Below are 12,176 nucleotides of genomic sequence, written 5' to 3' on the forward strand. Positions count from 1 at the left end.
CCAGATTATCAAATTTCAATGCTATGTAAAGCAGTATTCCTGCTGTGCTTGCCTCCTTCCAGGAGAGATTCTCCCCAGGGCTTAACAAGTTTTTGTAGGAATAGGAACTCAGTTTGTCACAAGCTGTCATACACAACTGACTTAATAGTTCATAAAACTCCAGATGTCAGCCAAAAAGCACTCATTCAGTTGAACTACACACTTTGCTCATCACTGTCGCCCAGAATTGCACCATCCAAAGTGCCTCCAAGTAGTATTGTAAAGATAGCAAGTCTGACACAGCAGCAGGGCACAGGCTTCGCCAACACTGCTCTGGAGCTTTCTCCCCTCTACTCCACTTTATAACAAACATCAGTCAGTTTTACCTCCAGGCAGAGTCTGCACCTCAAGCCTCCATAGGGTTTGTGCTAAGCCCCTGGAACACATCTATACAGGCATAGGGCTCTGCCAAACACAACTCACTTACTTTGAGGTTCACTGAGGCTTTGGAAGCAAGTCCTGCTCGCAAAAGGCACAGGCCATGTGCCCCCTCCACTACAGCCTCTCCTCCAGCACCCAGCCCATTCCTCCAGGGATGCAGCACCATCTCTCTCTCCATGCATCCAATGTAGGGCACTGTGCCAGATGCAGCCCTGGAGTGGACTGCAGCCAGGCAGCTCCCAGAACACTGCACCTATTGTGCCTGCCTTTACACTGACATTCGGATGGGTGCTTTTGGCAGACTCTCTGTGGCCTGGCTCTGGATAAACCGCTGGATGGATTTATCACACACATCCCCCTTAAGTCAACTGTATTGCAGCTGACTTTAAACACAGAATATTCCCTTAATAAATGTCCTGCTGGGCTGCAGGCCATGGTCCAAAGCTGCTCCCACCAACATAGAGGGATGAGGCAGCAATAGTAGCAGTGACCAGTGGCTTTGTGATGCAGCAGAGATCTAGCTGCCAAAGCCATGCACAGCTAGCTTCTAGTACTTGCCAAGAAAAAGCAAGAGCCACACTCTCCAGTTCACTACTTTAACTCCCCACCCTGTAACACCAACACAGCAGCTCTGAGCAAGCTTTCACAGCATCCACTCAGCATAGGTATCTGTTTATTCCGAGCACATGTGCAAAGGCTTTCATCCCAACACACCCACCAGCCAACTCTTTCTGCAGTGCCTCCTTTCAGCTCAAGGGCAGCTGCACAAAACACCTCAGATCCACCTGTTTGCTAACGTATTTTGTTATTTTGCTCTACCTGATTTTGCCAAGTTTTTGTTCATATACCCTTTATACAGGTCATTTCCTCCTTTAAATTAATGTGGCTTCCAATGCTTACTCTCTTACTTGGGTCAGTTTCATCTGAATTGCATCTTTTTTTTTCCCCAGAAAAATTTATTCAGTTGAATTCCTGTGATTCCCGAGAAGTCAGGATTCATAGCAAGCCTTGATTATTCAGTTTAAAAATGCAGAGGCATAAAATACCCAGCCCAGCTAAATAACCTGGAGCTTTTTTTCCAAGCTAAAAACTGTAGCAAGAGCTTTTCATAACCAACTTTGAGCATGAGCCCTGTGGTTTTATGAACAGCTAGTCCATTTGATAGCCCAGACAACTTTTTCTGCCCTGAAGAGTCTGCTGATAGCCAGCTCTCAGCTAGAGACAGGTTTCCCCTTTTGGGGATGAGGAGGATTGTCTTAACTTCAGATGCCTTGAAGGTGGAAGCAGGAATACAGTTTTGAGAGCTCAATCAAGAAATGAAGCTCCGGGAAGCAAAAAGCGCAAGACAGGGAGCACAGTGCAGGTACAGGGGCCACTTCCCTTCCCTCACCCCTAAAAAGGAGAAGAAACTTGACTCTGCCTCCGGACTTCTTCCTGTAGCTTTACCTTCTCCAGAAAAGGATGTCTGTTGCCACGCATTCCTCTCTCCTGTCATTCTACAAAGGAGAATTAAGCCAGAGCCAAGGAATTACTTACACCTCCATTATCGAACCCCTTCGGCTGCCTCCGCTCTGCTTCCCACGCTATCCGGGCACAGGTGACCCCTTACACAGGCCTGGGCATGCAGCACTTGCCAAGCCAAAGTTCGCAGCCGTGACACACTGCCGTGACACGGCTGAAGCAGCACTCGGACGCTCCACATCCCCCACTCCTCCCGGATCCAGGGCAGGCCGGGCCGCCCTGCGGGCTCAGCCCGCTTACCACAGGCCCCTGCCCAGGCGGCGTTCACTCGCTAGGGCCCGCCCCCTCCGCAACACCAGTCAAGCCGCGCCGCCCAGACCCGGGAGAGGCAGTAGAAGAGAGCCCCGCGGGAAGGCAACCCCGCCACGACGGGGCTACCGCTCCCGGCTCAGCCGGAGAACTGCAGGAGCCAAGCCGCAGGATCCCATTTCCCCCCAGGAACAGCACCGAGGCGGGAAGCGCCACAACCGCCCTCACGCACAAGAGGAGGCTGCGAACCCGAACAGCGGAAGGTAAAGGGGAGGAGCAGTGTCAGTGCCGAGGTTCGCAGCAGGCGGGGCCGGCGCTCCCATACCTAGTGTAATACGCGGATTAAGAGACATCCAGCAACACCGCCTCACACCGGGCAGCCCCCCGCGCCGGCCTCTTAAGGGCGTCCGGCCCCGCCCCACTGAACTTCAGCCAGTCAGCGCGTTTCGAGCGCGGGCGCCCGGCACACGAGGGGGCAGGACCGGTCCGGTGGGTGGGGTTGCGGTGGCCAGTAGGTCTTGAGGGAGCGCGCAATGACTAAGGTCCGTCCTGTCGGGGGAACTCACTGAACAGCGCACGGTCTCCCACTTGGGGGAACCTCGCCGGGCAGCTCTGCCACTCCTTCCGCGGCTGAGCAAGCTCGTTGCCGTAGAAGTGACAAGCTCTGTGTCAGGCGTCGGCTACCTCCAGTCCCTCACTGTCCGTCAGTTCCTGTGCCAGGTTGCTGTCCCTGTGTGTCCAGAATCACGGAATCAATTTGGCTGGAAAAGATCTCTGAGATCATTGAGTCCAACCTATGACTGAACACCGTAATGTCAACTAAACCATAGCACTAAATGCCAGGCCTAGTCTTTGTTTAGTCCTTGCTTAAACACCTTGGGGCGGGTGACCACCAACTCTGTGGCAGCCCATTCCAATGTCTAACCATCCTTTCTGTGAATAAATTCCTTCTAATGTCTAACCTAAACTTATCCTGCTGCAGCTTAAGACTATGTCCTCTTGTCCTGCCACTGGTTACCTGAGAGAAGAGGCTCCTTTCAGGTATTTGTAGACACTTATTAAGCTCTCCCCTGAGCCTTTTTTTTCTCTGGACTAAACACCCCCAGCTCCCTCAGCCGTTTCTCAAAGAACTTGTGTTCCAGACTCATCACCTGCTTTGTTGCCCTGCTCTGGACCTGCTCCAGTACCTGTGTCCTTCCTGATTCGAGGGGCCAAAACTGAGAAGGCCACAGAAGGTTTTCCAGGTGCCACAAGTAAGCAGTTAAACCAATGGGAATGTGCTCCTGTGGAAAGCCTTTTTGGGGTACCAATCTACCTGTCTGAGCTGGCCCAGGGTGTTTGGGTGCTCAGGGCCTGGTGGGGAGGAGGGTAACTCTCACAGTTATATCTTGTGGCCACGGTGCCAGGGCTGTGCTGGCCCTGGGTAGAAATCTCCAGAGGATACCCAAAAATCTGCTTTCCAAACAATACTTATGATGTGCAATGGAAAAAAATGCCTTTTTTTGTAGAGGTGGCTTCCATCCATGAGGAAAAAAAACACCAACAAGGGCCTGGCTGGCAAATAGATCAGCTCTATGGGAATCCCTATCCAGCATATGTGCAGAGCTGGAAAGGTGTTTCCAGCATCCTGAAAACATCTGCCAGGTGAGTTGATGCTCTGTCATAGACCCCACTGCTTTGCAGGGCCAGCTGGGCCAAGGGGTCTTCCCAAGTATCTTCCCACCTCCAGTTCCCATTTCTGCTCCTTTGGGCTGCTCCTGAGTCCATGTCACCACAGAGCCCAGTGTCTTCAATAATTTGGGAAGTGTGCATGGAGCTGGCCTCCCTGTCAGGGCAGTGGCTCTGTGGACAATGTCACCTCCATGGGAAAGCAGCAGAGACTGTAAAACCTTCTGGAAGGTAGGGATGGTGTATTTACCTTCTCCCCATGATAGCAGTGGAGATACTTTTTGTGCCACATCTGGCCTCTAACTACACAGCTGCAAGCAATTCTGCTCTCTCTCACCTTCCTTACAAAGCAGAAAAGCAGGATTGAAGTGTCAACATTTGTTTACCATTAATTTGTGGAAACACAGACAGCTATTGTTAAAGCTGGAGACTTCCTGCTAGAAGCTGCCATTTAATAAACTTACTGCTCTGCAAGGCAAAAGGGTTTTGTTGGGGGAAAAAATGTTTTTTTGTTTCATAAACTCTTTTTGATAAGAGCAGTGGTAATATTTAAAGTTGGGAGAGAGAGCTGAAAGATGTACCCATTGCAGGAGTATTGCAGAATTACAGTAATTTTTCGTGTGCTGAGGATATGGTGGGATTTTAGCATGTGTTACTTAATGACAGGGTTTACAGTAGAAATGAAAGGACCCATGTTCAAATTTCCCCAGGAGATACACATGGGATAAGGTGGCCATGGTCCGTGGACCCCCTCCAGTGCTGCCTCCCCTTCTCCAGGCAGAGCCACTGCACCCTGACTCAGCGTCACTGGTGCAGAGAGATTTAGGTGGTAGTGGTGGACTTAATGGGATGAGCCCCAAAAGTGGTGGAAGCCCTGACCTCACATTTGTCACTATTGTTGCTGGTAGCTCGGCACCATGGAGGTCCCCAAGGGAGATGCTGGTTCACCTCTGTGCTGTGTGGGCTTTGCCCAGCTAGCCTGCAGCACCAGGCATAAAATGCTCACGAGGTGGCTCAGGGTGCATTTCTGCCCGTTTGCTGTGAGCGGGCAAGGTGTTGCACAACTGTGGCTCAGTGTTTGCCCCTGAAGCAAAGGCAGGTGGATGTCTGGGTGGGGCATTGTGGCAGACTGTGGACACAGGCTCTTATCTCTGGGAAGCTGAGATAGTGGCTATATTTAGCTCAGTACTAGGCCTTGCACAGTGATCTTTGTGATTTCCCCACAGCTTTCCCCACACCCCTCCTGCTCCGCAGAGGAATGAGAAGAATTTGTTACCTGGCATGAGGAAGAGGCTACATATTGCTTCTCTCTGAGGGAGTGTTGTAGAACTAGTCCCATCCATGACAGACAGCTCTGGAAAGAAGGTCCCACTCTCCTATCATATCTCACTTGGCTTTTCTTCTTCATTCAATAGGTATTTACCCCAGCACGTTCTGGTACAGGACATGATGACTCCTGCACCTCTTGGATGCAGCCCTGTTGGTTTGCTGCCTGGGGGGAGGCTGTGCTTCTCCTACTCTCCAGAGGGACCCTCCTTCCCCTGCCATGCTCCCTCAAGAGCCACTCTACCAGCAGGCTTGAGTAAGTCCTTGGGGACCCTTCCTGGTTTTGTCACCTCCTCAGTGCCCTGCTGGAGACATGGGTGGATGGACCATCTTCTCCTCCATGTTAGGACTCTTCAAGCTGCTGTGACAGCTCAGCTTCCCAGAAACCAGCCAGTGGGCAGCCCAGGAAGGAAAGGGGAGAAGGGCCAAGAGTGTTGTGCAATGTGTCCACATCAGGCTGCAGGGACAAGGCTCAAGGGCGAGGGCTGTAAACCAGTGGAGTGGTTGATGTAATAGGGAGCTGTGCAGGGGCTGCTGCCATGGGGCACCCCATCCCATATCTCATGCCCTCTCAAAATCAGCAGTCCCTTCCCACCCCTTTTAGGTTTCATGAGACTCAATGGCTGATGGGGAGAGACCCAGTGAGCATCTTTGCTGACCAAAAGCAGAGCAGGGCTTTGCTGCAGAGGCCAGCTGGCCAGCAGCCACTAATCACAAGTCTGCTCTTGCTGGCTGGCCAGCACTGATAGCCCCCTGGCCAGCTATGGCTAACGTGACAGAAAGCTGTAGGAAACATGGATTCCCTCACCATGAACTTGGTAACTGCAGTCAACTTGGTAACTCTCACCATCATCTGTAAGTGTGGCTGAAGCCTGATGTATTGTTTGGGAGCTCCGTGTGCTCCCAGCCTCCGTCCAGCTTCTCTAGTGTCGTAGCAAACACAGCTTCACCAAAGGACAGACTTGAGAAATTCCACTGGGTGATGAGATTCCCCTTTTTATTTCCATAGGTCTCAAACTCCTGTATCTGTCACAGGAAATTAAGCAAAGAGCATTCAATATGCCCCAGTATCAAAGGAAGTCCCACTCTTGACTGTGTTTTGGGGAGCTGTGCTCCAGGGCAGAGGCCCCAGTGCTTCTCCTGTCCAGAAATGAGGAGTTGCTTCAATATACTGGCTGTAGGCCCACAGTGGGGTATTTATCTTGGCATGGCTCCCTTTGGATCTCGTGTGCACCCATGGTCAGACACCCCAAGGAATGTGTACTCTGCCCACTGAAGACCATGGCACCTGCCTTCCAGGCCAACATGCACAGCAAAGATGGTGTGGGGCCAGATACAAACCCTGGCCTGGCATCGTGTGCCGTAGAGAAAGACTAGGTATTACAAAACTATGGTTCTTAATATCAAAATGACCAACAAGAAAAAACCTTTAAAACAGTTGCAAAGAAAGGAAAATTATGGGGGAATGAATGAAGGCAAATTAGCCACAACAAATGCTTTAAGGAAAGCTGCTACATAGAGAGGAAAAGGGCAATGGGCTTTCAGAAAAGGAAGAGCTCAAAGGTCAGCACAAATGACAGTAGAGAAACCAAGTGACAGGCAGACAGGAACAACAAAGAGTCCTTGGCCTGGCATACAATGTGCTTGTTGAAAATGTTGTGTCAGTGCTAAGGTGAGGCTGGGTACTAAATTAAAAAAATCTTTTCTTCAGAGACTGGGACCCAAGAAGGGATGAGTCCGTGAAGGAAGAGAATAGTACCTCCTGCTTTTTCAACATATATAATGTTCTTTTCAGAGAGCTGCTGAAAGACCTTGCCTTCCTGCAGTGTATGGAATTCATTCCCATCAGTGAGGTTCTAGAAAAATCATAGCAATAGAAAGGAGGTTGGTTGTCTGTCCCAAGATTGCATAAAGTGGTGCAACAACTGTGTACCCATCCTTACTTTTTTTTTTCCTTAAGAGCCTCCTTTCCTGTAGTGAACATGCAATGTGGAAATGTCTGTCTTGATGTCCCAGAAACTTTGCTTTGTTATGCTTCAGCTGTTGCAGAGAAACATGGAGGTTTTCCATCCCTTCTGCTGTTTGTTTGAACCCAGGAGTACCTGGTTGTGCAGATACTATGTGTAAAAAAAGTAAAGGCTGTAAACAGAAGGAAGAAAGGAGCATGAAGATACAGCTTGGACTAAAACTTCAAATCTTTCAAATTCCCCATATGCTCCTGCAGGAGAGAGACAGCAAGGGCTGGGCTGGAGTGGCGAGAGTATGAAAAGGAATTTGGGCTGTTTCAGTGGATTCACTGGTATGATTGCAAATCCAGAGGAATGCTGCTCTCAGGCAGGCTGAATCAGCCCAGCTGCATTGACAGCTTGCTCTTTTTATACCATACAGGTATCCAACTGGCTGAACTTGAACCTGCCCTAGATGCATACGCCATGGTGAAACAATATATATTTTAACTTTGGTGCCCTACAAAGTTTGCAAACCTTATTTTGTGGAGCAGTTGTCTTGGGAACTTGTATGTATCCAGGCTTGGGGACTCTAAGGCCTTATCTTTGTGCAAGAGGATGAAAGCCCGAAAGGCCACTTGTGTGTTGATGAAGGCTGGGAGAAAAAAAGCCACACTGATGAGTGCACATAGGTCTCTATGACAGTTATGATCCTAATCCCCTTTCAGGGTTTCATTCACCTCAGATGAGCCTCTCTGAGTATCCAGGCTCTCTGCTGGTCCATCACTCCATGAAGCATTTTGTCTCATCTGAAGATTAGTATCAATGAAAGATGGGATCTGTTGCTGTCTGGTGCTGCCTATCTTTTTTCATTCACTATAGAGAGAATCTGAAGATCAGCAGGAACAAGATGCCTGACTTTTAAACAGTATCCTGAGCAAGTGCCAAAGGTAGTGTCAGTGGTAATGGCAAAAGCTTAGGGTGCTGGGGAAGGTCAGCTGAAGCTACTCCAGTCATCTGCCTTTGCATTTCTTGAAAATGTTTTTCAGGTGTAACCTGGCCTTTTTAATTGGAAGTCTTAATTTTATTCTGTGTGGGCAGAAGTTATTAAAAGATTTTTATCCAATTAACCAGAATCTTGAAGTTTCCTTCTTGCAGAAACTAACTGCTAGCAAAAATTACAGTAATTTCTCTACTATAAGGCGCACCCTTTTGACTAAAATTTTCCCCCGAACCCGGAAGTGCACCTTATAGTCCAGTGCGCCTTATCTGATGTACAAAGTTGCGACATTTGCCACCCCGGAAGTGTGAGCTGTGAGCCCTGGGGGTAGCCAGCAGTGCTGTGGCAGCTGGGTGGAGGCGGGCCCGTGGGCCCGCGGCACCACCCCTGTCGGGTCTGGGCGGGCCCGGGGGCCCATGGCTGCCGGGTGAAGGCAGGCCAGGGGGCCCGCGGCACCGCCCCTCCCAGGTCCAGGCAGGCCTGGGGGCCCATGGCTGCCAGGTGAAGGCGGGCCAAGGGGCTCGCAGCACTGCCCCTGCTGGGTGGAGGCAGGCCCGGGGGCCAATGGCTGCCAGGTTGACGTGGGGCCTCAGCCAGCAACCGTGCGGGAGGAGCTGGGGGCAGAGCCTCGCTGCAAAAAAAACCATGTGCCTTATAGTCCGGTGCGCCTTATGGTCGTGAAATTACTGTACCCCTCTCTGGGGATCATGTACTTCTGAAGTTGCACAATAAATGCTACTAAGTAGGTCACTTGAGATCCCAGTTTTGGAGCATACAAATGCCTCCAATGTCTCCAGGTACCTTAGCATTGCCTCATCTCCTGAGTACTTAGGATCCTGCAGAGACAACTCTCTCCCTGCCTGATTTTACAAGATCCAGCTAATGTCATTTCCACTTCACACGATTATGCATAGCAACTTGCACCACAGCAAGGACTTCTGAACTTGGATTGGATGAAGAAGAATTTAGGAAATGTGCATGCAGACAAGAGATACACCCAGGGCAGGAATAACTCTAACGGGGTCTGGAAAGCAGTCTAGCTATTCATAGGAAGACTGCCTCTGTCTCTGGGGAGAAGGGAGTCAGGCCATCAAATGGTACAGGAAGCAGTGTTCAAGTGCTGACAGCTGGGAATAACTCATGTCCCAAGCCCATGGAGGCGGTGAGCATTTTTACCTGTCTGTTTCAGCTCTCTTCCTCCTCTAGTCTTTGCTCATCTCTTGTTACTGATTTACCCAGCTTCCCTTCATCAGCAGCTACTGGGACCCTGCTGTGCCTGAAAACCAGAGTAAAGAAAATGCAACCTCCTCCCAAAAGTAAGACAAACTACATGGTGTCCCTCAAGTTTCCCTGAATGCTACTGATTCCTGAATAGGAGTTAAAGTGGTGGAAAGCAAGTCAAGATAGTGCAGACACAGCTAGCAGTGAAAGAGAAAGTCTTTGGCTTTGTTAATAGGAGGCTAGCTTATAATTATTTGAATTCAGTGGCACCACCAATGCTGTAAAAAACAGCAATAGCTGGGGGCTGCAGGAAAATCACAAAGTTAAAATAAATATTATGCTTCTGAAAGTTGCCACAAATAGGCTGGGAATTGAATTTGCTGCCTTATCTACTCCTAATAAAGGAGAAAGAAATCTAGAAGAGGTGAAATAGTGCATAGCAGCTAAATACCTTGGATTTTGATATTTTTTCACCTCCAGAACTACAGTGATAACTTAGGTGTTTTTGCCTGAAAGCCAAGGCATCTTTCCTAATTTTTCAAAAATACTTTGACCCCCTCTGCGTTAGTCCAATTTTGTGCAGTACCACTCCATCAAAACTCATAGTGCAGTGCTGAAAAACTGCAGACACTACCAAATACTCTGCACTAATTATTTCCATTCATTGAAGGGTTACTTCAGGATACAAAGTCTTCTGTGATATTCAGGCTCCCAATGAGGCAACAACCCAGAAAACACCAAACACTATTTTCTGAGGCTGGTTGCTGTAACCTTATCATCTGAAACTCACAGAGCACTTTGGATCTTCTCAAGACCACATCACAGAGACAGGAAGTTGCTGTCACATCCTGAAGATGGGCTGTATATCTAAGCTGGCTGACCCACAGAGCAATGACCCACTTCAAACCCAGCCAACTTTCTCAGCTCTCTTTGATTGCTTAGTCTGCAAATTACTCAAGTCCAGTCTTCTCATTTTGTCTCCCACAAGGTTTGGTTGATTCCCATCCCTCTGTTGGGTGGATTCTCCTTGGGAGTCTTAATAATACCTAATGCACCTCAGGTTGTGGCTGATGTGAGCTGGTTTTGCACTGTTTGACAGCTTTGGGACAACTTTTAAAGCCCTTGGTCCCACAGCTTCTAGAGTTGTGCCTGTGGTGAGGTTTGCTCAAGCAAGGAATTTACTCAGGTCTTCCAAGAAGTAGGCAGAGTTAGCTCAATCAAATTAAATAACCAAGTACTGTTTGATTAATGACTTAACCCAAGCTTCTTGTGGCTTCCCTGGCAGCCAGGGCTGATCCAGCCTGTGCAACAGCATGACTGGGGCTTTGCACCATTCCTGTCAAGGAGACCATGTGCAGGACGGAGCTACAGGTACCCAACCTGCCTCCAAGATTTTTAAAGCCTCTGCTTAAATGTGAGCTAGAGCAGCTATAAATAGCAGCCAGTGTCCCCTGGTTAACCCAAGGGCTTTGGTCATGGAACTAGCTCAGTGTATGAGTGATTGGCTGCTCACAACCTCAGCTCTCGCGTCAACTGGGGGCCAAGTTCATCAGTACTCCTGGTTTGTTGCTGCCTTGTAGTCTGGATAATGGAGGGGTGGGAATATTTTTCATTTGACATCTCCAAATACGAAAATACTTATTTATCTATTATATGACAATAAAAATGCTTGTACATAATTACAAAATACAATTCATAATCAAAAATGTAAAGCATAAATTTCAAATTAAGACTTAGATGCAAAGCAATCTGTAATTTCTGAAGTTTAATAATATAATTACAATAAATCTCTTGATAAAGGGTTGGAAGCAGCTGCCTCGGAGAGGGGAGGATGCTTGACACCAATATTGCAAAGCCAGCAATGTCCCCATCTGGTATGGATGCTGCAGTGCATAGTCTGACCACTGCCTACCACAGTGCTGCTGGCCCCCAGAATTTCTTATCTGCATGAGCACACATCCTATTTATTGAGCCGACTTCCTTTGTTTCACAGCTCACTGTGCCTTATGAGTGTGCTATTGTCTTATGATCAGACATTGTGGTTGTAATATGCACAGCATTCCAGCTTTAATTTCTTTCTCCATGTCATTCGGAAGTGAAAGTCTCTTAAATCATTGTCAGGGCTGTGTTCCCTGCTGCCAGGTACTGCCAAGGCTGTATGTGAAACACTGTGCCCAGTTTGTGTCCCCAGGGTGAGATAAATGATGACAGGTTTCAGCTCAGTGGCTGCTACCAGCCTGGAGCATGTGGCATGTAAGGAGATGGCCTTCTTCAGCCCAGAGGAGAAACAATAAATAGTGCCCTAGGTGTATCTTCCACTGTGTGAGAGGTAGACAGTGAATGCAGAGCCAAACCTTCTCTGAGGTGCCCAATGAAAGGACAAGTGCCAACAGGCACTTCTGCAACACAGAGACCTCTGATGAGACAGGTGGAAACTGCTGCTCCAGAACAATGAGATGGCAGTACATGGCCCAGAGAGGCAGTGGTGCCTCCATACTTGGGAACCAATCTTGCCTTCGCCTGAACATCCTGCGCTGAGTGTCCCTCACACAAGGAGTGAGGATGGGACAGACACCTTCAGAGGACCATTCCACACATATGCTATCCATGGTTGTATGATTATAATTCTCCACTTGAAACTGCTGCCCTCTGAAAGCATTGATGGCTACTGATTCCCCCAGTGTGATCCGTGGTAGTTCACAGACCCATGTCAGTGGAGCAATGCTCTCACAGGAACAGGCAAAAACCCACAGCGCTTAAAATTAAGAGTATGTGCTACAGTGAGCAAATACAGAATTATGAGAGGCAGATAAGACATGGAGAAC

At 48.9% G+C, this 12,176-nt stretch overlaps 1 protein-coding gene and 1 long non-coding RNA gene across 8 annotated transcripts in view; one reads left to right on the plus strand and one right to left on the minus strand.

Moving 5' to 3' along the window:
• PPP1R3B (protein phosphatase 1 regulatory subunit 3B) overlaps positions 1-12,176 on the minus strand; it is a 36,857-nt gene that overhangs the window by 3,765 nt on the left and 20,916 nt on the right. The window contains exon 1 of one of the 5 annotated variants that reach the window (XM_033060829.2): positions 2,516-3,161. The exons of 2 other annotated variants lie outside the window; for them this stretch is intronic. Coding sequence is in view for 1 of the 3 variants with exons in the window: in XM_033060827.2 (XP_032916718.1) it covers positions 1,957-1,964 (8 nt within the window). In the remaining 2 variants the exon portion in view is untranslated. Of the gene's footprint in view, positions 1-1,810; positions 1,830-1,956; positions 2,163-2,515; positions 3,162-12,176 lie in introns of those variants that run through there. 2 more of the 5 variants (XM_033060827.2, XM_033060831.2) reach the window with 2 other exon arrangements.
• LOC116996821 lies at positions 2,235-8,266 on the plus strand. 3 transcript variants are annotated; one of them, XR_004418030.1, is made up of 7 exons: positions 2,235-2,453; positions 3,173-3,231; positions 3,333-3,443; positions 3,699-3,834; positions 5,274-5,440; positions 6,896-7,483; positions 7,573-8,266. It is a non-coding gene; the product is annotated as an uncharacterized LOC116996821 (long non-coding RNA). The 3 variants fall into 3 exon arrangements; XR_004418031.1 differs by having other exon boundaries at positions 2,238-2,453; positions 7,225-8,266; XR_004418029.1 differs by having other exon boundaries at positions 2,239-2,453; positions 6,896-8,266.

The sequence above is a fragment of the Catharus ustulatus genome, chromosome 5 (assembly GCF_009819885.2).
Source record: "Catharus ustulatus isolate bCatUst1 chromosome 5, bCatUst1.pri.v2, whole genome shotgun sequence".
NCBI lineage: Eukaryota > Metazoa > Chordata > Aves > Passeriformes > Turdidae > Catharus > Catharus ustulatus.